The following is a 26,016-nucleotide window of genomic DNA, read 5'->3' as shown; positions in this document are numbered from 1 at the left end:
ATTTATAATATGCTCTTTTTGACCATGATTAAAATTTGGTAAAGAGAATCTTTTAAAAAATTAGAAAATCCATTTTCTAATATTAACGGAAGGTGGATAGTGTTATCTTCCTGAAGCCTCAAGGAGGAGAGTTTTTTTTTTTCCTTCAAGTTTGGAGTGGAGTGTTCATTCCCCAAAATTTCATGGGAGGGGAGTCTAATTACCCCCATTATATTTAAAAAATAGTTGATATGATTAATAAAAGCATGCTTCAATGTGTGAGTTTTTTTTTTTTTTTTTTTTTGAAGATATAAATCAAGTTGTTGTTTAACATGAACCCCTATCAGGTTGGCCGAAGATAGCCCTAAAAGCGATGAAAGGTTTCCTTTGTTGAAGACATATCAGAGCCACAAATGCATTTTTTATGTCTACCGGGCTTACATTGAATTTGTTATAGATGAAGTTTCAATATGCGAAATTGCTTAGGAAAATGCTTGTACTTGTTCCTATTTGGACAATGGTCACCTTTGGTGTCTCGGACAAGCATGTTGTTGAGTTAATGCAACCTTCTAGTACAAGACCCTAATATGCATGTAACTTAAATTTTAGGCCACCAGCAATATACATGTATTGTTTTTTTTTTTTTTTTTTTGGGGTTGGGGGTGGGGGGGGGGGGGGGGGGGGACACAACAATGGAATGAGGGAATTCGAACCCAATTTATCCTCCATGAGAGAATTATTGGAATGAAGTGAAAACAATTACTCGCTAGCGCATGATTCCAAAAAAAACAATTAATACACTAGTGCATGACCATTGATTGGTGTACAATGTATTAATTATTGGAACAAGTTTAGTTTCAAATCCATTTGGTGACTTTTCTAATGAGTTATGTGATTTATTTAAATAATACTTATGAATAGTCTTATAGTTTGAAGAGATAGATCCAAACCAATTTGGAGTTTATCCTTAATTATTTTTTAAGTCAGTATTTTTTTTTTTTGGGGGGAATCATCAAAATTAGTATTTGTTTGTTTGTGTTTTCTCAAAAATAATAGAGAGCAAGCAATGATTTGATTGATGAAAATTTATAATAAATATACCAATATAAAGTGCAAAATGAAGACAATAGGTAACTTACCTCTAGCTGTTTTGAGATTTCAAAGTAGAGAGGATCAACAGAGACCCAAAAGGCATGCTCCCTTTCCTCAGGAGTCCCATCTATGGGGAAAACTTCCTCAGGTTGAAACCAAATATTGTTCAAGAGGTTGTCATATGAGCTACCATCTGTGACATTTACTGTATAATCTGCAAAATTTAAATACCCAAATTCTCTCGTGTAATCTCCATTTGATTTCAGGGGTAGCACATCTTCAGGCCCTTGCCCATACCTCTGCAGCATATATATGACAAACATTTGCAAAAAATCAACGGTACTTTAGATTATAGTTACTACAAACATGGCATTTCTAACATAATTTTATTCACTCTGAAACCTGTGAAAAGAATCCATTTTCATGATGCTCCTTATAATACTAGAGTGTATGCACAATCTTTATACAAAGTTTCACTATCCACAAACTCATAAAGCTAAATTTGGATGTAAGGTCGAAAATCAAATTTACTACCTGCCAACTCCAAAGAGCAGTATGTCCCCAATATTCAGCAATGGTCACATCTCCTCTATTGATAGATGGGTTCACAGTTCCTACTACACCATAATGCACTACTCGCTCTACATTGAAAAAGCTCAACAAAAGCTGAGTAGTTATGCCTGCATTTATCTAGGTAAAAAAGAAAAAAGAAAGAACAATTATCGTTAACCCCTCATAAAATTTGAGTGTAGAAAAAATTAGAAAAATGGGTCAAACACCAAAGGAAATAAAATCAAAATTAAAAGAATATATAATACCATGCTCAGCCCAGTCATAACTAGTATGACTTTCTTCTTGCCAATGGTTCCAAACCGAAATCTTCTTCCTAAGAATAAGAAATAATTGAGGGAGGGAGGATAGTAAATAATGGATTTAGATTTCAAGATTTTAATAAAACAAAAATTCTTGCCATGTTATCTTTCTTTTATTTATTTATTTTTTGATGAATAAGTAGACATTATTATTAGAAATACACAACAGGGGTCAAAATAAAATACGTACTATACAACTAGAGAAAAGTATATCATGCATTGGAGGTATCCATCTACCCCTTATAGTATGTGGGCTCCACACATTGATCCTCTTGCAGCATATGGACTCTACACGATACGTACTTCCTATGTACATGATATATCATTTACTGTAGATCTCTCACAAGTCACATGTGAGCTTCACTAGCGCATGGAACCCATGTATGTGACAAAAAGCAGTGTATACAGCGAACACATGATATCCTTTCACAAACTATACGCCTTACAATCAAAGAACTAGTAAACAAACTCCTTCCCTTCGCTAAAGAGACAACAACCTGGACACAAATTAATCCAGCTCTAATCAAATTAATTAGAACATGACAAGAAGATCAGAGCATTTTGTAGGACAGTTGAACACCCTCCTAAACACAATCTTACATCTAATCATTTCAAATCCACATATTAATATTTCTTAAATCTATTCATAAATTTCTTCAACAAAACAATTAATTCATCCATTCATACTTAATGTAAGTCATTTAGAACAATTAAAAACTGAAATCAAAATCCTTCCCTTCAAAACTTCTAAAAAATAAAAATAAAAATAAAAATAAAAATAAAAATAAAAACACCATTAATAAAATTATTTCAGTATGCCTAGTATTACCAGTTTACCACTTACCAGCAATGTCTATGGTCCGGTTGTTAGACGTGTTGTTTGGAGATTGAAGAAGAGGGTACAGTTCAAATAGGTTCGGAATCACCAAACCCAAATAAGGGCCATCTTTGTTGGCCTTAGGTATCATTTTCTGTATCTGTGCTGTCAATGAACCATTTCCTTGTGCATTAAGCAGCATGAGAACAGAGAGAAACACACATGAAACTCTCAAAGCTACCATTTTTGTGGGAGAGAGATCAAGAGAGAGAGAAGGAATGGTGAGTTAAAAGAGCTAGCTAGCTAGCTAGCTTGATGTATGCTATAGTGTGTACATGGCCAAACATTGCACATGTAGTGGGAGTTGTGAGCAGATTCATGAGTAGGCCAAGAAAGCAGTATTGGGAGGCAGTCAAGTGGATTCTGAGATATCTGAAGGGTTCATCTGATACATGTCTTTGCTTCACAGGTGCAAGTTTGAAACTACAGGGTTATATAGATGCTAATTTTGCTGGTAATATTGATAGTAGAAAAAATACTAATGGGTTTGTATTTACTTTGGGTGGTACAGCTATATCATAGGCCTCAAATCTACAAAAGATTGTCACTTTGTCTACTATAGAAGCTGAGTATGTTGCAACAATTAAAGTTGGAAAGGAGATGATTTGGCTACATGGTTTCTTAGATGAATTGGGTAAGAAACAAGAGATAAACATTCTACAAAGTGACAATCTGTATGCAATCTTTCTTGCAAAAAATTTGGCTTTTCATTCAAAGTCGAAGCATATACAGACAAAATACTACTTTATCTGTTACCTTATTAAAGATAAGCTAGTAATACTCGAGAAGATTTGTGGATCTAAGAACCCGACAGACATGTTGACTAAGGGTGTCATTACTGAGAAGGTAAAGCTGTGTGCAGCTTCAGTTGGCTTTCTAGCTTGAGGACAGGAGGATGAGTTGCAGGGATAAGGGATTGTTTTTTTGGAGGATTGCGGTTGATGTTGGTGATTGAACTAGTCTCCAAGTGGGAGATTTGTTGGGCTTTGTGGAGCCTAGTTATGTTTGATTCAGTTAACGACCCAACCTAACCCAAATAATGTTGCGTGGTTTTTTAATGGGAGATTTTCTAAGGCTTAGTTCATGGAGCAAAGACTTAGGCCGATAGGGTTTTTTTTATGGTCGTCGTTCTTGAGAGACTGAAATATTGTACTGCCGCACTTTGTATTTTTCCCTAATAATAGTAAAATTCTTGCAACTCCATAGACATAAGCAAATTGCCAAACCACATAAATATTGTCTTATGCGTGTGATTTTTTTTTTCTTTGTCATGTGTTTTCTCTATTTTTGTCTCTCACAAGTTAGGAATTTTGGGTTAATTCCCTACAATCCTCTCACAGCATGTGGACCCTACATGATATGTAATTCCGATACATGGTATTAGGGGTGTGCAAAAAACCGAGGAACCGAAAGAACCAGCCAAAACCGACCGAATTGTGTCCAAAATTTCAGTTTGGTTTTGGTGTGGTTCAATTTCTGTTTCATTTTTCAAAAACCGAAATTTTCGGTTTCGGTTTCAGTGCTAGATTTTTTCAACCCGAAACCAACTGAACCAACCGATATATATATATATATATATATATATATATGTAACTTAAATACATAATTGATTAGTGGCTGAGTGGTATGCTCCGTGCGGTTTAGCTAGCTGATCCGAGGTTTGAGCCTTTGTGTGGGACGTGAGTATTGTTTTGCTATTTAATTTTTTAAAACCCTAGTAGTAGCATAAATATGGAAATACCCCTGTTTATTCTTCCTTTTTCTTTTCTTCAGCTTCCCTTTTCTTTTCTTCAACCGCCCCCTTCCCCATTTTGTTTTCTCTCTCTCTCTACCCTTCTTGCTTCAATTTTTTCTCTTTACCCTTCGGTCCTTCTGCAATTTTCTCCATGGTCTTTGCGTTTAACCACCTCATTCTTTTCTTTTCTTTTTGTTCTCTAAGTCCCATGGACCATGGCCATGCCTTTCTCTTCTCTCTAAGTCACATATCTCTGTTCTATCTTCAATTTAGATTGAAAAATCACTACAGAGACATGGAGGTAGGCGCAAGCATAGGAATGGCAACAGGCCGGGTTCGGGTCGGGTTTTTGCATACTCGGACCCGCGACCTGGACCCAGCTCGATTATTAATCGGGTTTTTTTTTTCCAAGGCCCAGACCTGCCCTGCTGGCCCTGTTTAGTCGCTTGGGCCCAAATCTGGCCCAACCAATTTTTTTTTAAGCCCATTAAGATTTTTTTGCCAGATTCAAGCCCATTAAGATTTTTTTGTATTAAGATTTTTGGCATTTGGGCCATGTTATATGGCAGCCAAATCAATCAAAATCATATGCAGCCAAATCAATTCAAATCATAGGTTAATCACAAATCAATAAATCACTTGTTAATTATACATCTATAAATCAATAAATCATAACTAAAATCACCAGCTAAACATAAAAATAAAATAAATCCAACTAGTCCAAGAAAGAAGTATCACAAATCCAACAAGTTCAAGAAATTAAAAAGTTACAAAACAAATCCCACAAGTCTAAGAAATTAAAAAGGCTAAGAAATTACAAAATGTCTTATCCTCCACAAACCAACAAATTAAAAAGGCTAAGAAATTACAAGAGGCTAAAAAGGCTTAGAATAATTACAAACCAACAAATTAATCCAACAAGTCTAAGAAATTAAAAAAGGCTACTAAATTAATACAAAATGTCTAATCATCCACAATTGTGACACAACTCCCATCCTCTTCATTAGGCTCCCCATCATCAAGAATTGATTGAAATGTACAATCTCCAGACATAGTTGAAGAACCTACAACAACAATGAATTAAAAAATGGAATAAACTTCATCAAATTGTAACTAGCAAATATAAAAATACAATTTTGATTTTATAAATAGAAATTAGACAATTGCTAACCGTTGATATCACTCCATAACCAATTCTGAGCACACATCATTGCCTCTATAGTCTTGGGATGTAGCCTACTACGGTGTGGACTTAAAAGTCTCTCATTAGTGCTAAAGGTAGATTCTGAAGCAACAGTTGTGACAGGAATGGCTAAAATATCTCTTAACAATCCTTTGTAAAGTAGGATACTTGAGACCATTACTTTTCCACCATCCCAAAATATCAAAATCTTCACTCCTCTTCAACACTCCCTCATCAATGAAATGATCAAATTCCATTCTAGCACTCCCATGTTTCTTTGAACTACTTGAACTATTGTTCACAAACAAATCAAAAGATGACATTGCCCCACTTAACCTAAACTTCATTTGTGCCACAGGGCTTGAAGTACTTCCAGGAATATGAGAACTTCCTTCATTATCTACAGGGGACTCATCTATATCTCCATACTCATCAAGCAAATCATAACAAAGATTCTTAATTTTTTCAATCTCCAAATCAGAATTATCACCACAAATGTTAGGATAATAAAACTCTAATAACTTTATCTTATATCTTGGATCTAAGATAGCAACAATAGTCATAACAACACTAACATTAGCTCAATAAGAATTAAATTTAGCAAGCATACTTTCTGCCATCGTACTTATCATCTCATTTGAAGACAAACTTTATTCATTCAATGCAATTTTCAACTCACACACCAAAGTAAAATACATATTAGTTGTGGGGTACTTACGACCAGAGAAAAACTCAGTCGCACTATAAAACAACTCCAACCTCCCACAAATATCTTTGGCTAACTCCCAATCATAATCATATGGTAAACAAGTATAAGATATTTCACGTTTAGCCAAACGTGAGAAAAAATCTTTATAAGTCAATGCAGTAGAAAGCATTAAGTAAGTTGAATTTTGACAAGTTTTACAATCTAAGACTAACTCTTTGGTGCATTGAACACATAATTGACGTGCATTTTCTTCAAATTTTTGCCTCATTTTTGGTGATTTAGTCCAATAAATCACACTATCACGAATCTTTTCAATACCATCACCAATAAGAGACAACCCATCTTGAACAATCAAATTCAAAATATGTGCAGTACACCTCATATGTAACATAGACCCATCCAACATAAGAGAACTAGTATTAAGCTTATTCAAAAGAAGTCTTATCATGACATCATTAGTACTACAATTATGAACAGTTATTGTGGACAACTTCCTATCAATGTTCCACTCTAAAAAACAATCAACAAGGACTTCAGGAAGGACATCTTTCATGTGTGGAGAAGGAACATAAACAAACCTAGAAAAATAATATGAATAATTATAACATAACTTAATAAACATTCTAAATGTAAAGTCTTTAACATTCAATTTATAGATAAAAAAAATACCTTAAAACCCGGCTTTGCAACGTCCAAGTATGATCAATAAAATGAGCACTAATGACCATAAACCCTCTCTTTTTGTTACTTGAAGTCCACATATCAGTTGTAATTTCCATCCTACTTCTATTCTTATCCGTCATTTTCAAAGCTTTCTCCCTCTCATTATCATAGATTTTAAGAATGTCACTTTTCAAAGTATTTCTTGTGACAAGTTTAAACATAGGTTGAAGATCGGCCACAAATTCTTTAAACCCAATATGGTCAATCATTGAAAGGGGATATTCATGTAGGATGACCATACGAGCAAGCTTATTCCTCACTCTAACTTGATCAAACTGGTAAGTATTCAAACTCATAGTTCCATCCACCTTATTTTGTTGTTTAATTAAGACTTGTTGTCACATATCCGTTATATCTTTAAACTTCATCCGTGGACATCTTGCTAAATGATTATGCAAATGAGTTGTACCTTGGCTAAATTTACCCAAGTAAAGTTTGTTACAATGATGGTATTGGGTTTTAACTTTTCCATCAATTTTCTTCCTTGTAAAATGAGACCAAACATCTGAGGTAGTCTTTCTTTTTTTTACTTGTATCCAAGTCTTCATTTGTAGGCTCTTGTTCTCCCTCTATCCCTTCTTGTTCCTCTACCTCTAAGTCTTCTCTCACTAAGTCCACCGTCGGGGATTTCGGATTCCTAATTGGTTTAGAAGTTTGGGAGTTAGATTCAAAACAAATTATCACAAATTTATTATTACACATACTCATTGATTAATAGACACAAATTCATAATTACACAGATTCACAAATTTTATCAAAGCAATCATAATTAAACATAATTAACTACAAATTCAAACACTTACTCGTTGTTTAATGGTGATCCTGAGGGTGAGCTGCCAAGCGACAATGGCGAGGGTGATCATGAAAATGGCGAAGGAGACCGCATAGTTGGCAAGGGACAACGTCCCATTCTCAAGGGAGAGCCACTTGGCGAGGAAGAACCATATTTGTTTGTGTCTGTGTTTGTGTCTTCTATCTCCGTTTTAGGATCTGCATTCCTAACTAACACAAAAAACAAACAATTTCTTCCATTAAACAAATTATGCAGAAATAAGGGAAATAACAGGGGAACAGAATGCTTTGAGACTTGAATCAGGTGAAAGATATGTGTACAAAAATTCACTACCATATTTCACACTTAGTTTCACTGATTTCAACATCCCCAATGTATTACTTATCATCAAATCCCATCCTAATTACCAAACAAACAAAATCTCCATATATATATATAAAGGGTCCTGACCCTTATTAGAAGCAACACAGCACTTCAATCCAATATTTGAGCCATGTGTTTGACATTTTTTCAAGTCATTTTCACCAATCAACTAAACTATGTCTTTGTGCTACATGAAGCCTGACATTCTTTAATGTTTTCAGGGGCCTTGATCTCAGTTTAAAAACTTAAACCACACTCACATTAAACTCACTTCCATCCTCTTTTATTTGAACAATATCATGGCATTAAAATTCTACCAGACCAAGAAATAAGAGAGAATATTTTGAAGTAATGGAGCAGTGCACTTGTATTTGCAAAACACTTTTTAATACCAAAAAAATGCAACCAGGTAAATGTATATACACGAAACAATAACCAAAAGATGCAACTAGTTGTATGCACATGAAACTTTACAAGTTGACAGATTGCAATTTTGAGAGCAGACCAAGATCTACATGGGAAGCACCTAAACCTTTGCAATTTGGTCCTAAAGCACAATCTACAACTAAACAGACTTTTTACTTAATATTTACATGCATTGGAAACAATTTTTTTTTCTCCAAATTAACTGCTCAAGCATATGACTTTATCAAACCCAAGTTGTATAGAAACTTCTCTGATCTGGATCGAAAGATATTACCCAAAGAGAATCTCATTGAATAATTTTAGTAAAAGGTGGCACAACACAAACAAATGGCAATTACCCAATTCAAACATAAATATCAACAAATACACTTAGAACACGCACACAAAAAACAGAGCATCATACCTCATCATCAATCATCCAAATTTTCACACACATCTCATCATATCACATAATAAAAACTACCCAATTTTGGGTAGAGGAAAACCGAAACAGAAAAACTGAAACCAATTCAAACATAAAAACTACCTAATTTTCACACACATCTCAAAGTTCGTGATTACAAATGGCAATTTGGTACCTTCGGTTTTGCTTGCCGGAACTTCAATCGGTCCTGAGGAAGAGTGAGGCCGTGAGAGTGAGAAGGCGAGGGAGGCGTGACTGAGCTGAAATGAGGGAGTGTTGGAGTGTCGGAGTAAGGGAGTGAGGGAGTGTCAGAGTGAGCTGAAATGAGAGACTGAGCTGAGGGAGAGGGAGTGTCAGAGTGAGGGAGTGTCGAACTGAGCTGAGGGAGGCGAGGGAGGTTGAAGAAATGAGGGATTACCGGATTAGGGTTAGATTATAGGTATATATATATAGGGTATTTTTGTAATTTAGGGTAACGGGTTTTTAAACGGGCAGAGATTCGGGCCGGGTCTCAAGTTTTTTTCATAAAACCTGGACCCGACCTGAACCGGCTCCAGTTTTTTTTTTTAAACCCATACCCGACCTTATTCCTAATCAGACCAGGTAAAACCCGGTCCATTAGGGTTGGGCCAGGCCGGGTACTCGCAAGTCGAGCAAAAATTGCCATCCCTACTCAAGCATGGGGGTAGGCTTCTGCTATGGTGCAGCAACGGTAAAGTTCAAAATATTTTCAATTTTTTGTTGGAATCTATGTGTAATACTGTAAATTGTTGAACAAATATTGTTGAACCGAGCACACCCCTACATGGTATACATTTTACTGTAGGTCACTCACAAGTCACATGCGAGCTTCACTAGTGCATGGAACCCACCATGTTGTGAGAAAACACAACATATACAGTGAGTACAAGATATCCTTTCACAAACTATACACCTTACAATCAAAGAACTACTAAACAAACTCTTTCCCTTCGCTAAAGAGACAACACCTTGGACACAAACCTAGCTCTAATCAAATTAATTAGAACATCACAAGAAGATCAGAGCATTTTGTAGGACAGTTGAACACCCTCCTAAACACAATTATGGCTTTGAAGTAAATATCTTACATCTAATCATTTCAAATCCACATATTAATATTTCTTAAATCTATTCATAAATGTCTTTAACAAAACAATTAATTCATCCATTCATACTTAATGTAAGTCATTTAGAACAATTAAAAACTGAAATCAAAATCCTTCCCTTCAAAACTTCTATACCAAAAAAAAAAAAAAACACCATTAATAAAATGATTTCAGTATGCCTAGTATTACCAGTTTACCACTTACCAGCAATGTCTATGGTCTGGTTGCTAGACATGTAGTTTGTAGATTGAAGAAGAGGGTTCAATTCAAATAGGTTCGGAATCACCAAACCCAAATAAGGGCCATCTTTGTTGGCCTTAGCTATCATTTTCTGTGTCTGTGCTGTCAATGCAACATTTCCTTGTGCATTAAGCAGCATGAGAACAAAGAGAAACACATGAAACTCTCAAATCTACCATTTTTGTGTGAGAGAGAGCAAGAGAGAGAGAAGGAATGGTGAGTTAAAAGAGCTAGCTAGTTAGGAAGCCAAAGTGAGAGCAGAGAGAAACACACGTAGTGTGAATTTGGATGTTGTTGAAAACTGAAAGTTTAGCGCGTTTTGCTTTTTCTGTGGATCTCGTGCACTGTTCACGGGACCTACAAGTACAGAATTCAGCAAATTTTATGTTAAAACTGGGTTCCACAGCAATATTCACACGTTTAAAAATTATTTTGCTACAGTGTTTTCAGTTTTCAGCAATAAGCAGTATTCAAACGATTAGGATGAAAAATGAAAATTATTTCACTATTCAGCTTAATTTTGCTATTATTCATGGGCTCCACTGTACTTTTTGGCACTATTTATGGGTCCCATTGTATTGTTTCAACTAACTTTTACCTTTATCTACAATACTTTCAGTAATAATTTTTCAATTTAAGTAAAATAAGTGGTATCCAAACACACCCATAATAACGAGTTCAATGAATTTGTTTGATGACTAGTCTTTTGGTACCGCTCATACATTATTGTCCTTGGTGCAGGTCATTTTTTTTATTATTGTTTGATATCAATATATTAATAAAATAAAAAAAAGTGAATTTCAATTAGTTCAACTGATAAAGTCTCTAATGGTTGAATAAGAGATCTGGGATTGATATCTTGATTTGATGATAAAGAATATTATCAGGAGCGAACGTCATATGTTGAAAGTCTTTCATATATATATATATATATATATATATATGATAAGGATATTTTTAGACCTACAAAGCTAACGACATGACAAGACTGACGAATACATTTCCATGGGCAGATAGATCCAAAGGAAGTGAACCTCAATTAGGCGAACCTCAATATGGACGAATCCAACAAAGGGGACAGACCCCAGGTAGACGAACCCAATAGAGGGAGACGCACAGTACTCACGTGGCTCCCACGCGGTTGGAAGTGCTCATTGATAAGAGAAGTTTTGCAGCGCTGGTAAATCAATCCATGTTAGGCGAAGTCGTCAGTCTTACCAACACGACCATAGCGCGAGCGACGATAGAATGAGATTGACGGTCCCATCCTAAAGCTGATGAGAGCACCTTGTTGGTCAACCGACACCCAAAGGTGACGACTTGGACAGTTAGACGGGGATAAATAGCTGATGGGTGCATGATTAAGTCTGTAAGCAGGTTCACCCCGTTAGGATAAGGTTATTGACTACAGCAAACAGACGGATCTATAACTAAATAGACGGATGCGTCTCTAAACTTGCGAAAACATATCTTGAGGCATCACATATAAATGACATTTCCACGACATTAACTCCATAACCCATCAGCTAAAGCTGACGAGGCTATGGAGTAGGGGCAGCTGATAAGGGTAATTTTGTAATTAACCCATGACGGAACAAAAAGGTGACGGACATAAGAAGGTTGTCAACTTCATTCATGAGAGACAACCTTATTGTAAAGTCTACAGCTCCACCCCATACTTGACGGCTACATCTTGAAGATAGTAAGCTGGAGACAGTAAGCTGAAGAGAGTAAGCTGAAGACATTAAGTTGAAGACAGTAAGCTGAAGACAACAAGCTGAAGAGAGTAAGTTGAAGACAGTAAGCTGAAGACACTAAGCTGAAGACAGCAAGCTGAAAATAGTAAGCTGAAGATAGTAAGCTGAATACAGTAAGCTGAATACAGTAAGCTGAAGAGAATAAGCTAAAGGGGATATATGAATCTCTAACGACCCTGACGAGGGAGTAGGCGAAACTGATGACCCCAACAAGGGAGTAGGCGAAGCTGACGACCCCGACGAGGGAGTAGGTGAAGCTGACAACCCTGATGTGGCGTGAAGCGACGTTCTAATCAGACTCATCAGCCTCACTTTTTTCCATTGGCAAGTGACAGTAGGGAATCAAGAACTTTAGGGCGACTGGGTCAACTCGTTGACGTTGGAAAGCTGACGGCTCAAGGCTGTAGGGGACGCACAAAGCTGACGGTTCCGACATAACCTTAACTTGACTTCCACGCATGGGTATATAAGGAAATATGTTGCACATCACGCTCAGTGTTAAACTCCTACAAGGAAAGGATTCCACAAAATATGCTCACAAAGACTCTTATAAGGAAAATATTTCTACAGTAAGAAAAAGAGGTCAACCCTCTACTACTATAAAAGTCTCAATACCCTCACTAGCTAAGGTACGCATAATTGACCTTTTCTAGCATTCTAGAGCAGTGAGAATAGTTTTTCCTTGACCTTCGGAGGGTATTTGGCCAGTACCACACCGGTGCACTCTGCTAGGTCCTTTCTTTTTGCTGTGCAGGTGCTATTTGGAGCGCATGAGGATCGTGTGACTTACTGGTGGTATTTTCGGCATCATCAATATATATATATATATATATATATTTAAAAAAAGAAAAATTGTTTTGCCCATCTCCTCCGGTCGCCCAACTTTTCTAACTATTATCCTTTATGGCTTGGTCAATAAAATATTTATTCAAAAAAAAAATTGTTTTATCAATATATAGGATATATAATTGATTATTATATATATATATATATATATATAGTGTGGAAGTTGATATCAATTGCGAGAAATTTTAAGAATATTGATAAGACAAAGTAATGAAATCAGACAATTTGATTAGATTCATTAATAGAATAATCTTTGTTTATGAAAATGACTATTTATATTATTAATAAATTATAAATATAATTTGATAACTTAGGATATTATTTACAAATTTATTACACAATAAAATACCAAGTTTATATAATATATTTTTAGGGAAAAATTAACAAATACCTTAAAGGCATCTGTTAGTAAAACATTTTAAGAAATTTTTTATGAGAAAAGAAAAAAAATTAATATTTTAGCAATCTTTTCAATTTCCCATGACAATTTCCTTCTCTTATTATGTGCTAATAACAGCCTTTTCAATTTCCCATAATATTTTGACTTGTGATACCACTCATATCAATTTTCTATAACAATTGATCCTTGATTTTCTTAAAATTTTGCAAGTATAAAGGATATAGTAAGAATGTGCAATCTAACGGTTGGATTTTCAAAATTCACACTTAGGATCTATTTGGGATCCGCTTATTTTGCTGAAACTAAAAACTTTTTGTTGAAAGTACTGTACATAAAGGTAAATGTTAGTTGAAATAGTACAGTGGGATCCATGAATAATACCAAAAAGTGCAGTGAGAGTCATAAATAGTAGCAAAAGTAAACTGAATAGTAAAATAAGTTAGCCAAACAAACACTTAGTATAAAGATATATGAAGAGTTTGAAGTTTGGAGAGAAACTTTATTTCATTTTCATAGAAAATGATTTTTTTTTTTTTTTCTAGAAAATGCTAGGAAATGGTTTCAAGCCTTAAAATAAAAAATAAAAAAAAACAAACAAACAAACAAACAAACAAAATCTCATGCTACATAATGGGCTTGTCTATTTGAAAAGCTTTGAAATATTAAAATGGGCTTAGGCATTTAAATAATTCGGAGGATTAAAATGGACTTGAAAGAGAAACTTTTAGAAACTGGAAGTGGGTTGGGCCTAAGCCCAAGACTCATTTTTCTCACATACCCAGCTTAATGATGGGAGTTTACTTCCCGCCAAATTATTTTTCTCTATGAACTCCTATTCACCTGTTAGTTCCTCCTTTTAACTGAACTTCAAAGAAGAAAAACCCATTCCTCTAATTCTTGCTTGGCTGAATAACCAAAAAAAATTTCCTTCTCTTTTTCATTTTTTCTTGTGAAAATTTAGAGGGAGTTTGAACCTTATTTTGGGCTGAGACTTGAGAGCTATCTTAGTGTTTTTCTCTTGTTCTAACCAAATTTTGTTGTTTGGCTCCTTTCCTTTTGCTTTTGATTTCAAGCTGAAAATTTGAAGATTTTGTTTCCAATTTCTTCCCTTTTTTATTTCTCAACAATCTCCATGACCTCCTCATCTTCCCATTCCCAAATTTCCTCTCCCATTGATCCAAAAAAGAGGTAGAACAAGAAGTATGTTCTTCCTACCGTCCAATGAGAGCATGGACTGCTACAAGATTCGACAAATCACCGGTTCTATCTACCTAGCTAGGATTGGGGTGAGTGATTAATCTATTATCATCATCTACTCTATCAGCTCAATGCAACACAACACCTAAGCGAAGAGAATCGAGTTCTAAGAAGTAGTTACTAATTCCAAAGCTAATAAGCAATATTTCTGTACTTATCCTGACATCTCACACAAAGCGAAAGTAGGCAGGCAGAATTTTCCAGCCTCTACATGCCTTTCTGCAGTAGCTAAATTAACTACATTTATTGGTTGGAACTTAGGAGGTTCCTTCGTGAGAGATGTAACAAATTTTAAGATGCTTATTAAAATCAAATTCGAAACAACAAACCAAATCAACAAAATTCAGTTCCACAATTTCAAAAGCGGCATGCTTAAATTCAAGTCATTTCAGTGACACCATAGCCACAATGGGCTTCACCAAATGAATACTCTTTCCATACATTTCATGTGCAAGAACTAACTGAATTATCAAATATAGCCCAAGAACTAACAACATAATTTCACAATTTGGTCAGAACAAACAGCCAACAATGCCCTTTCAATGCCACTCAGCTATGCAAAGTTCTTAAAAGATCTCAGTTTTCTGGAGAAACAACAATCGAGAAGAGTATAATATTTTCAACAATAAAAAAAAATAAATAAAAAAAAAATTATAAGAAGCATGGGACAGTACAAAATAAACACACACGACACAATACCTTAAAATTTAAAAACAAAAACCTCAGTTCATTACATAGGAATGGGGAACTTAAATCTTCATTAAACCAAATTGAAGGTTCAAGGGCCATATGATCCCTTTCTGAAACAGATGTACACCTTGATTGGAAGTGGAATACAGTCCGTTCTCTTTCTCTCCAACCATTGATTCCTTACAATCCATATCAGACAGAAATCACAAGATTATATATAAATTGCAGAATACATTAACAAAGTTCAACAAAACAGATAATCCCGTTCTCCATTCAAAGCTCTTTCTTTCTCATGACACAGGATGATCAACAGAAGGATGATTCTTGAAACGACCAAAATTTAAAGGAACTACACCTTTGAGACTCTTGACATTTGCTTTAGCTCCATGAGCAATCGACGCCAATGCAACCTGCACATGCCCCATCTCAACCGCGCAATGCAGTGGCGTGTATCCAGCATCATCAACAACATCAACTTGTGCACCATTATTAAGCAACAACTTCACACTCTCAACCCTCCCCTTGAATGCAGCCCTATGCAAAGGTGTCCATCCCTTCTGATCTCTCCCATTCACGTTAGCCCCTTCTGCAAGGCAAGTCTTCATTCCATGAATATCATCCACCCTTGCTGCCCTATGCAACACATTCCCTAAATGCAACAAATCCAGCAAATGTAAATGCCCATTATCAACAGCAAGTGCAAAAGCAGTCTTCCCTTCATTATTCAACACATACTTCACATTGGAACATTCTAACAAGTACTTCACAACCTGCAAATGCCCTTCTGCAGCTGCATAATGCAGAGGACTCCACCCATTACAATCCAAAACATCAACTTTCCCACCAACTGATACACAAAACCTTATCACCTCAACAAACCCCCTAACTGCTGCGACATGAATTGGCGTCCGGCCATCCAAATCAACCGAGTTCACATCAATATCTCCAAACCTTTTACGCCAAAACTCCATCAAATCCACTCTATCCACAGCTGCCGCCTCGTGCAAGATCCTGTCAACAGAATTATCAATTTTACAACCAGCAGCTATCAAAACCTTCAAGATACCAAGATCACTGGCACGAATAGCCAATGTAATCATTGACCTTTTATCTGAATTTTTACAATTCACATCAGCACCAGCATCAAGTATTTCAGTAACAAAATTAGCATTACTATACAATATAGCAGGTTTCAGCAATGAAGTGAGCTGAGTCCTAGTACAACCAGAAATCCCTTTCTTCAAAAAGAATTCAATTTCTGGGATCTGGGTATGGTGGGAAATGAGAAAGTCAACAACTTGGTGACCCACAAGGTTGATGGGTATGGTGGCATCCCTGAAAACATGGGGTCCAGGCTTAGAAAACAAGCGGCGGAGATAATCCTGGTCAGCTTTTCCAATGGGGAGCATGGAGGATCGGACGGTGATAATATCAGGAGGAGAAGAGAGAGGAGGTTTATCAGAGGGCTGAGAGATAAGGAGGGTGTATGTTGAGGAAGAGAGTGGTGGGATTACAGAGAAAGCTTGGTTGAAAGAGTATACAGATGGGCTCGTAGTGGTTAGAGAAACTGCCACAGCCATGGCGTGCATGAGGTTGGTTAAACGAAACGTGGCGGTGTATTTTTGGCCTTTTTTGAATGCCAAGTTTATTTCTTTAAGGTCTGGTTTCACCAGCCTATCCATGGTGCTGAGTGATGACTTGCCTTTTGCTTTGCTCACACCCTTTTGGTTTCTTGGGAAAGTCTTTGGTTTTGCTGAGAAAATTGGAACTGGAATTTGGGGTTTGTCTGTTTCAATGCAAGCCAGATAAAGAAGATGTGTGCTTAGATGCTGTTTCTGGTTTTTTGTACTAAATATTTGATAATGTTTGTTGGTTTGGGTATGGAGGCAGCGAGATTAAGACATTGAAAATGAGAGGATGGTGGACTGAAAGGGTCGCTAATCAAAGGTTGGCCTGTTTGAACATTTGCACTTACTTTTCAAATGTGCAAGGCAATGAGGTACCTTCTGTTTTATTTCTTAAAAAATACAAAAATTGGTAGTTTGACTGGAACAGTTCAACAACTTCAACTTGTGGTGTAGGTCTGACTTTTAAAAATGAACTGATGGTTTCTGCAGCTTCCCAGTAGGAGCATTTTGTTCAATTTCCACAGTGAGATCAGATTATTTTTATTAATCTTGATAGATTAGACTGTTCATCTAGGAAATATTTTTCTTATAGTGAATTAAAAATCTCTGTAGAAAATGCTTAAACTAATTCTACAATATATTCGTGAGTTTTGTTAGGCTAATGCTGGCTACATTCATGAGAGGAAACATGTGCCTTAGTTAAGAGGGGACTTGCCGTAGCCTGGTAACCAAAGCAAGGTCCCCAGGCAGAACACACTGCACATCTTTTAGACTTTAGTGATGGCATATTAGATTATTAAGCCGAAATAATTATTGCAATTGAGTGATATTGGATTTCAGACTTACAGGCAGTTGTTTAACATACTAGGCATTAGAGAAAATAATTTATATGGTTCTTACACTTAATTGGTTTTGGTAGGAGCATGTAATGCAAATGAGAATGCCAAAATGTCAAGCATCATGTAAGCATGACGACTTATATTACTGGAAATTACAGACGTTCAGAAAAGGTCCAAATTAGTAACCTGTAACTTCTAGTCTGGTAGATAGCAACTGTCCATCACATTTCGCAAAAAATTATGCATATAATTATTATTCCTAAAGCTTAGTATCAAATCACTTGTTCTTGCAGAGGTAGTGATTTCATGACTGGTCCATGGACATATATGGGGACCATTGCCATTTGACTAATGAAAGATGTCTGTGCTTGCAACTACAAATTGATTATTTTAAATCTAATGAGCTCATAATATCACTTTCCATGGGCCTTCTTTGTATGGTTTGTAGCCATAAATAACATTCTTATTCATTTTTTTATTTAACCATGACACCAATTGTAACTTTACACATTTAATTAGTTTTGCCATGTTAATTTTTAAAAAGTCATCGTTTTTGTTTAATGTTCTCATTCAATGTTCTCATTTTTTTACACATTCAATGTCTTCATTTTTTGTTTTGTTTATATATATACATTTTTAATGAAAGATGAGAACATTGCTTAGTTTGCAGTTTGTCAATGACTCCCTGGGTTTGGGTTGTTTGACAATAGCAAACCGAACAAGTACTGAATCTCCCTACCTGAAAAAGTGAATCTATGCTTTGTTTGGAAGGATCATCATAAATGATTAAAGTATTTTCCTCTTAAGATATGCTTCTTCCACCCAAAAAAGAAAAAATTGGTTATCAATAATAATGGTTTATCGTCTGCAAACTTCATAACAAGGTTTCCAAGAATGCAGGCATAAGTGTTTCGTAATTAGTTCAGAGGCGTAAAGGTTGTTAAAGGACAGAAAGTTGAGTGCACACGAGCCCAAAACTGCCATGAAAGTTTTTAGCAAAACAACAGATATGGGTTTACATCCTGGCTTACTTGCAAGTACATAAACACAATTAATGTTTGATGTTCTGGCAGATGCTTTGTCAACAGACTCAAAAATAACTTAATAAAAGAAGTGTAATTTGTCCAAAGGTTTGTCAAGATATACATGGAAGTATGTCTTGACATAGACTCTCATGCTATTGGCAGCATACACATCGTTAAAGGCAAAACTGAAAGCAGCCAAAAGAAGCTCCAAATTGTAGAGAATCATATAACAAGAATTTAAGGGTGCCCCTAAGTTTTAATTTTTTTATTTTTATTGAACTAAATAAAAGACAAATATGCATCCAAGTAAAATGTACTATGGTTGGAAGCTCATTCTAAATTGGTATTTTCTTATCCAAACAATAATAGAAGCTCCAGTAGAAACTAAAATTTAAGAAAGCCAATCCACCTATTTAAATATGAACTATAAGGAAAACTGTGTAATTTAAATTTCAATCTTCAATTTTTAATCATTTATAGTATTAATAAATAAATAAATCCTTGAAAATGAAAGAATCTAAATAGTGCTTATCCCTGTTACAATCATTGATTCCATTAGTTGTCAAACAAGATTATTACCTTTGTTCCACTTACTACTTTTTCAGTCTGTAGAGGCAAGAACCAAAACATTATGACTGGTTCACAGCAGCTACTAAAGCAACTATATGGAAAGATGCACCTTCAGGCCCAATTCCATTGCATAAAAGAAAGACAAAAATTTCTAACAATATAATTATAAAAGAAAATACAGCATTAATTGACCAACTTGGTGAATGTATATAGACCAATATCAGAATCTAGTAAAAGCCTATTGAAACTCCACTTGTATTCATTTTCTAATTCGAATTTACTGCTATATTAATGATAATTTAAACTTTCAGCTATTAATCCTTTGGAGAGTGTCGTGAATACATATTTCACACATTATTTCAATTGACATCCTTGGGGGTAAGTTTACCTATCAACCATCTCTCTCAAGATGAAAAAGAAATGTCCAATTGGCAAGGTACTCAGTTTTTAGAATTTGAAGTCTCACTACATCACTTCATCACTTCATGCAGATTCAGAATGAAATTATATGATAGTTTTTTTTTTTACATTGGGCATTCTTGTCAACAGTAATAATTGGCATCATAACCATAGTCAATGGAATCATGAAAGTATACATAGGATGAGTTTTGAATCTGAAATTATAATTCTCCATTTTGATATGAAGAATTAATAACATTTTCTTTCTTTTACTCATTTAGATAGTGCATTTGTTTTTCCCTCATGATGTTTGGTTGAAATATTTTCAGCAGCATGTCAAATTCAATTTGAAGATTCCACCTCTACCTCAGAGATCTTTGTGCTAGAATATGAAGATCATCTGTTAAAATACTTCCTAGGTTATGGGTTGTGGCAACGCAAGTCTTGCCATGAGTGATTATCCAGACCAACCCATTTTCATTGTATTTAGGCCAGAGAAGAGATAGAAAATAGACCATGTTCATCCTTCAGCTGAATATTTCTGCGAGGTTTCTTTGTTTAGCAGCACTGAGATATTGGGTATTTCAGAAGCTAAATGGGTGACACCTGCATCAGATGGAAGCTTTTTCACAGCTTTAGAAAGTGGAAAGCAAAACATACAATTATAGCTCAAAATCATTCTTAGTAACAAATTAGCAATCCCTGCAACCCACCCTGCAAATAAAGCTTCAGGCATTGTAGTAAGACTTCAACAGGAGCAAGAGTGAGGGGTTTTACAAGCGGCCTCCTTTCATTGAAGCTGCTTCTTTAACAACAGAGAAACGTGGTTCATGTTTTTGAGCTTGGCTGGACAGCTTATACATACCTTCATGGACAAGATATGCTGCCAACAAAAACTAGTTTCAAGGCATGGTTTTAGCTTTAGGTTGCCATACTAAATGTTAGTTAGAATATTGATTAAGTGATTTAATTCATCATTTCAAAAATAGCTTAAACTTTTGGTATAATTGGTAATTTATCATGATATTAGAACTGGTGATTCTAAATTCTAACCCTATAAACTAACTGTAATGAATTGAGAATCTGAGATCAATTCTAAATCCTTCTAATCTCTTGTCTTTGGTATCACTAACACTTTCAGAGAGGGCAACCACTGTGTGGAATCTTGTGTTTTCAAGACCCTCCAAAATATATTTTGAGTCAGCTTAAAGGCAAGCTAAGGGAGTGTGTTACCCCCATGATTTTTTTTTTTTTTTTTTGGGTGGATAATTCAGATTTTTCCAAAGAAACACATTTATGCTAGCAGGTTTCTCAAGGTTAGAAGCTCCCAAACGTACAAGGAATTTAGGGACCACTTCTAGTGTCAAGGCTAAGCTCTGGGCCCTTAAAGGTGGCCTTAACCTAGGTCAGCAGCTAGGAATTAATAATATTAATGTAGAAATGGATATTGAAGTTCTTGTTTATATGTTTATGAATCCCTCATCTATTAGCTTTATGTTGGAACCCCTCTTATCTGACTGCAGGGGCAGTACAACTAATAGACTTCCTTATTTTGAATGAACCACCGCCTGTGGTTGAACCTTTGCTGGCTTTTGATAAAGTCAGGCTATTTTGTAATAAACTTGTTTGCTGTTAATTAATATTATGGTCTTGTTTAACCAAAAAAAGTATGTGCCTTTTAAATTCCGAAGAGTTGGGCAAAAGGAAGTGTAGGATTCCTGTGTGCCCTAAAGAGAAAGGGAAGTAGGAGTAGGGTCCATGAAAATTACCTGCAAGAGAAAAGTCCTATAAATAAATACCCAAGGTCCAAGGCAGCACTAATGTGAGGGAGGGGGTGGGGGGTGAGGAACCCTTTAAAATCATTGACAGCTCTTAATCTTCTCAGGATTAATCAGTTGCCTCTTGCCTTCACTTTCACATGGTCAACATGCACCTTAATTGGTAAGGTGACAAAAATGCAATCATATTGTAAAGATACTCAATTGTAAAGGAAACCTTTGATAGTTGCCACAAGAACTTGCAAAACACAACTATAATTAACTTGCTATGTTATTACTTTGTACAGTATCAGATGCTTGCAGCCTTCTGATAATTTACTCTGAATTTTATAAGCGATCATTACATGCAATTGCAAATAGTAACAGTTTCTTCGAAACTCCACAAAGAGATATACGAAATTCTTTTGGTGCCTTCAGGAGTCTAGATATCCACCAAACACCTTTTAAGCCTTCCTGCTTCTCTTTCTGGTTAGAAATCCTACTGAGAAGTGAGAACTCCCAGCTTTAATGGAACTCCCAGCAACTGTCATATACTTGGTGTGTCATTTACAGCTTCATTGAATGAGGTAGCCAAGTACTCAGCCAAGCTTGGTTGAGAACTTGACTTGTTTGAAGGTTCTGAAACTTTGGTCTTTCTCGTGCTAGGAGATTTTGTAATCCTGGATTTTGATGAGTCAGGGGCGTTCAAACTATTCACTAAAGCACTCATGCACCTCCATTCAACTGGTTTCAAAAACTTCCATGGGTCTTCTAACATGGACTGATTGTAAAATTGCTGTGGCCCTGATAGACGAGCATGAGAACCTCGCCCTCGTCTACTACTACGTCCCAAAACAGGGCTCATGCTTCTTCCATACCAGCGACTCCCACCTCTTCCTGAACCAGGGCTAGGACTGCCTCCTCGTCCTGAACCAGGGCTTGAACTGTGGCTGACCAAGTGACCCCAGCCTTGCCGAGTATTAAAACGCGGGCTACCTCTTGGTCCAAACCCAGGGCTTGGATGATGACCCCCTCTAGATGGATTATATGGAAAACTACTGCTTGTTGGGGTTATTGGTGCATTCCAGACTTCTGGAGACCATGGATGCATGGTAAAAGGATTGGATGTTCCTATTGGGCTTCTATGTGGACCAGGGCTGTAACAAGAACCTTGTTCTTGGTACGTTATCTGATTGGGTGAACTGCTAATCTGGATTTGATGAGCAGAATACAGAGCCATTCCAGGGTTCATTGGTCCAGCTAAAGCAAGAAAAGAGAAACTTCAGGTGACAAATAATCATCATAAAACATTCCGGCCATTATTACAATGATAATGATAACAATAATTACAATACAAGAATCTCCCTTTTATTTTCATTGATATTAAAAATAAGATTAAAACTTTACTGCATGCATTTGCACAATGACATGCTTATGTGAGAGGTAGTGATTAATTTGCCCAAGGTTACAACTGAAGCCTGAGGCCCTGAGCATGGAAATCCAAATATTTTCCAGTCCCTATGTCCCACCACTTGGAAAAAACATGGCCAGGATTCACTAAAGCTACATTAAATAACAACTGATCGCAAGTTCTCTACCAACCCATGTTTCATCTCTATAAGTGGCTCCTACTTATACCATCAAATACTCAAAGCACCAGAATAAAACCATAAATCGCTAAAACAGAATAGCATTTTTGGAATGACAATAGTTTCAAATTTCCACTATTTTATTAATAATGTGAAACAATCACATCACCCAAGAACTACAATTACATTTTTAAGAAAACTCTATCAGAGAGACAAGCATGGCTATACAAAATGCGTCTAGTTGAAACAGCTATCAGAGAGTTGTTTCAAGCAAATGCACATTCACCCTGACCACATGTTCTCTAGCGCCCTCTTACCTCTTCCTTCTTCAAGCTCAGGTTATAGAAGAAGGAATAGAGAAGAAAGTATCACAACAACTACTTTTATTACTGGACAGCTCATGGCATTCATACTGATCTATTAGGTGCCTCTGCATCTTGTGTGTGGTAATCTGATATTATCCTATGAAAAAAAGAGATGACAAAATGATGAAAGATTACAAACTACCTGGAAGAGATGGTGAAAACTGTGCCATAGGAGAACCACAATAATTGGGAGATGTGAAATAATCTGGTCTGTTCTGATTACTAGCCTTGCTACTCTTCTTGCTATCAGAGAATGCTGACATTGGGTCTGTGTAAAAATCAAACCTAGGAGAACATGACTCCTCCTGCACTGCCATAGTTGCAGAGGTTTCAATCAATGGATTAGAAAGGGAAACAGGCATCGAAGAACTTGCAACATTAATTGAAAAGTCAGACTGAGCAGCTTGCATGCGCACTGCATTCAGTCTTTCTCTCCTCTTCTCTGATTCCTCCATTTAATCTGATAATCAAAACAGTATTCACAACTCAAAACCCGGGAAGACATGAAAAAATATGAACAAACAGTCATCCAGCTCAATGCAAAAACTTCCATGCTTCCACTTTTATCACAGCACTGGATAACAAAACAAGTAAACTGATATCGAAGTTTACAAAAATGCCAGCAGAGTATACCTAAAAAAAAAAAAAAAAAGGTCTTATTTTCATACTTTAAGTTGTTTCCAGTCTCATGGCTTGTCATCGCCGTTTTCCTCAATCAACAACTTCTAATACTTATGCTGCAAGAATAATCTAAATAGAAAAACTGGAAACATGAGTTTTGGGTTGCAAAATTATGAAACAAACCTTAGCTTCATGTATTTTGTTTCTGTGGTATAACATGTTGATTTTTAATTCCTCATCCTACACAAAGCTCCAGCATAGTATCATGAACTTGGCATTTTGCACAAAGGTTGAAGTATCATGGATCAAAGAAGGCATGTTTTTTTTCCAGAAACCTAAACCCAAATTCTCAAACACCCAACAACCCAAAAGCAAAATGCTAATCAATAATCTAAAAGAATGCACAGAAGAATCATATAAAAACAAACAATTTTAATAAATTATGATCAGTTTCATGAAGAGAAACATACACAAAGGTTGAGGAAAAAAAAAACTGTTTGATCATATGAAGTAATTAAGGACGCTCCAATAGTTCCTAAGAGAAAGTTTTGGTATAGCTATTGACAAGAATGTATTGAAAACCCATTGAAGCATTCCAACAGACAGGTTGTAGGCAATAGTAAAAACCCACATTAAGCAAAGAAAATTACTAACCTCGATAGAGAGAGAAGATTGAAAAGGCTGAAGACAACGCGGGTCGGCGCCGGAAGTGAGGTCGCCGGCGAGAGAGAACGTTGAGTGAGATTTAAGAGTGTGTCAAACTGGGGCTATAGAGGTTGGGCTGTGTGAGTGTGTATTAGACCCACCAGCCCAATAACTCAACCCAACTAGTAAGCTCAAGTTGATTTTGGAAGATTAATGGGCTTTGGTTTTTTAATTTTTTAATATTGGGTTTGAGTAACTCGACCCAACTCACACTTTTAATAACACAGTGATTTTTATAGTTATCATGAGTTCGATTAGATTAGATTAGATTAGATTAGATTGGATTGGATTGGATTTCTCAACCTTAATTATGTCAAATGGGATGTTGTGAAAAAGTCTTTTTCTATTTTAAAGTGTTTTTCATAAAATTTATTTTACTCTTGAGGAACTGAAAACATTTTCCTCCCAAAATGCTTAAGTTATTTTTGTTAACTGAATTTCTCATTGACTCTATTTTCTTGTCGTACCAAATACGAAAATTTCAAAGGATCATTTTCAAAAAAACAAACAAACAAAATTCTTTGTAAGTTGTTAATGACTTTTGGACTCAGTGGTACATTCACCTTTGCTATGGGTCCATATCATGTTTGGGGTTCAATTTCAATCTGCAATAAATTCACCTAGCCATAAAAGAACAAAAGTTGTTACTTGTTAGATTCATATCAATTCGTTCAAAAATTATTATTTACTTTAGCATAAGAATTTATTTTTTCTATTTTACATACTCACCTTTTCAAAATACTTTAAATTAAATTATCTATTTTACATTATATTAAAAACAAAACTTAAGTACTGTTTTTTAGGTTTTCCACTTAAAATTGAGTCATGTAGTTACTTAACTAAAAAATACACTTCCATCACATGAGGAAAAATCTACATGACAGAATCTTAATAGGGAAACTTAAGGAATAGTACCTAAGTATTGTACCTAAGTCTTGCTCTTACATTAAAATATCAATTTTTCATGATTTTTTTTAATGGTTTCTCTATCTTTGCGCACAGCAACCATCATTCACTATTTTCCTTCATTCTCAGAATACGTAAAG

The 26,016-nt window shown here is 35.7% G+C and overlaps 2 protein-coding genes and 1 pseudogene across 4 annotated transcripts; all 3 read right to left on the bottom strand.

Annotated features, from left to right (window-relative positions):
- Positions 1-306: 306 nt before the first annotated feature.
- LOC115970411 lies at positions 307-11,881 on the bottom strand (annotated as a pseudogene).
- Positions 11,882-15,482: 3,601 nt separating this feature from the next.
- LOC115972039 (ankyrin-3-like) lies at positions 15,483-17,429 on the bottom strand. The gene has a single exon (XM_031092176.1). It carries the CDS (start codon positions 17,152-17,154, stop codon positions 15,763-15,765), a length of 1,392 nt encoding a protein of 463 aa, XP_030948036.1. The 5' UTR covers positions 17,155-17,429; the 3' UTR covers positions 15,483-15,762.
- Positions 17,430-21,950: 4,521 nt separating this feature from the next.
- LOC115970774 (protein SICKLE-like) lies at positions 21,951-25,187 on the bottom strand. 3 transcript variants are annotated; one of them, XM_031090376.1, is made up of 4 exons: positions 24,920-25,187; positions 24,449-24,613; positions 23,787-24,104; positions 21,951-22,950 (listed from the first exon to the last, which is right to left on the bottom strand). In XM_031090376.1, the coding sequence occupies exons 3-4, from the start codon at positions 24,097-24,099 to the stop codon at positions 22,238-22,240; spliced, it is 1,026 nt and encodes a 341-aa protein (XP_030946236.1). In that variant the 5' UTR covers positions 24,100-24,104; positions 24,449-24,613; positions 24,920-25,187; the 3' UTR covers positions 21,951-22,237. The 3 variants fall into 3 exon arrangements, with proteins under 3 accessions (XP_030946236.1, XP_030946238.1, XP_030946235.1); XM_031090378.1 differs by having other exon boundaries at positions 24,449-24,600; XM_031090375.1 differs by lacking the exon at positions 24,449-24,613.
- Positions 25,188-26,016: the final 829 nt, after the last annotated feature.

The sequence above is a fragment of the Quercus lobata genome, chromosome 12 (genome assembly GCF_001633185.2).
Source record: "Quercus lobata isolate SW786 chromosome 12, ValleyOak3.0 Primary Assembly, whole genome shotgun sequence".
Lineage (NCBI taxonomy): Eukaryota > Viridiplantae > Streptophyta > Magnoliopsida > Fagales > Fagaceae > Quercus > Quercus lobata.
Note: the sequence above shows the minus strand (reverse complement) of the source record. Positions and strands in the feature narration are given on the sequence as shown.

Coding starts and splice junctions, on each gene's coding strand:
- LOC115970774 (XM_031090376.1), bottom strand. CDS start 24,099: ATGGAGGAATCAGAGAAGAGGAGAGAAAGACTGAATGCAGTGCGCATG. Junction 22,951..23,786: donor GTTTTCACCATCTCTTCCAG/GTAGTTTGTAAT, acceptor TTCTTGCTTTAG/CTGGACCAATGAACCCTGGA.
- LOC115972039 (XM_031092176.1), bottom strand. CDS start 17,154: ATGGATAGGCTGGTGAAACCAGACCTTAAAGAAATAAACTTGGCATTC.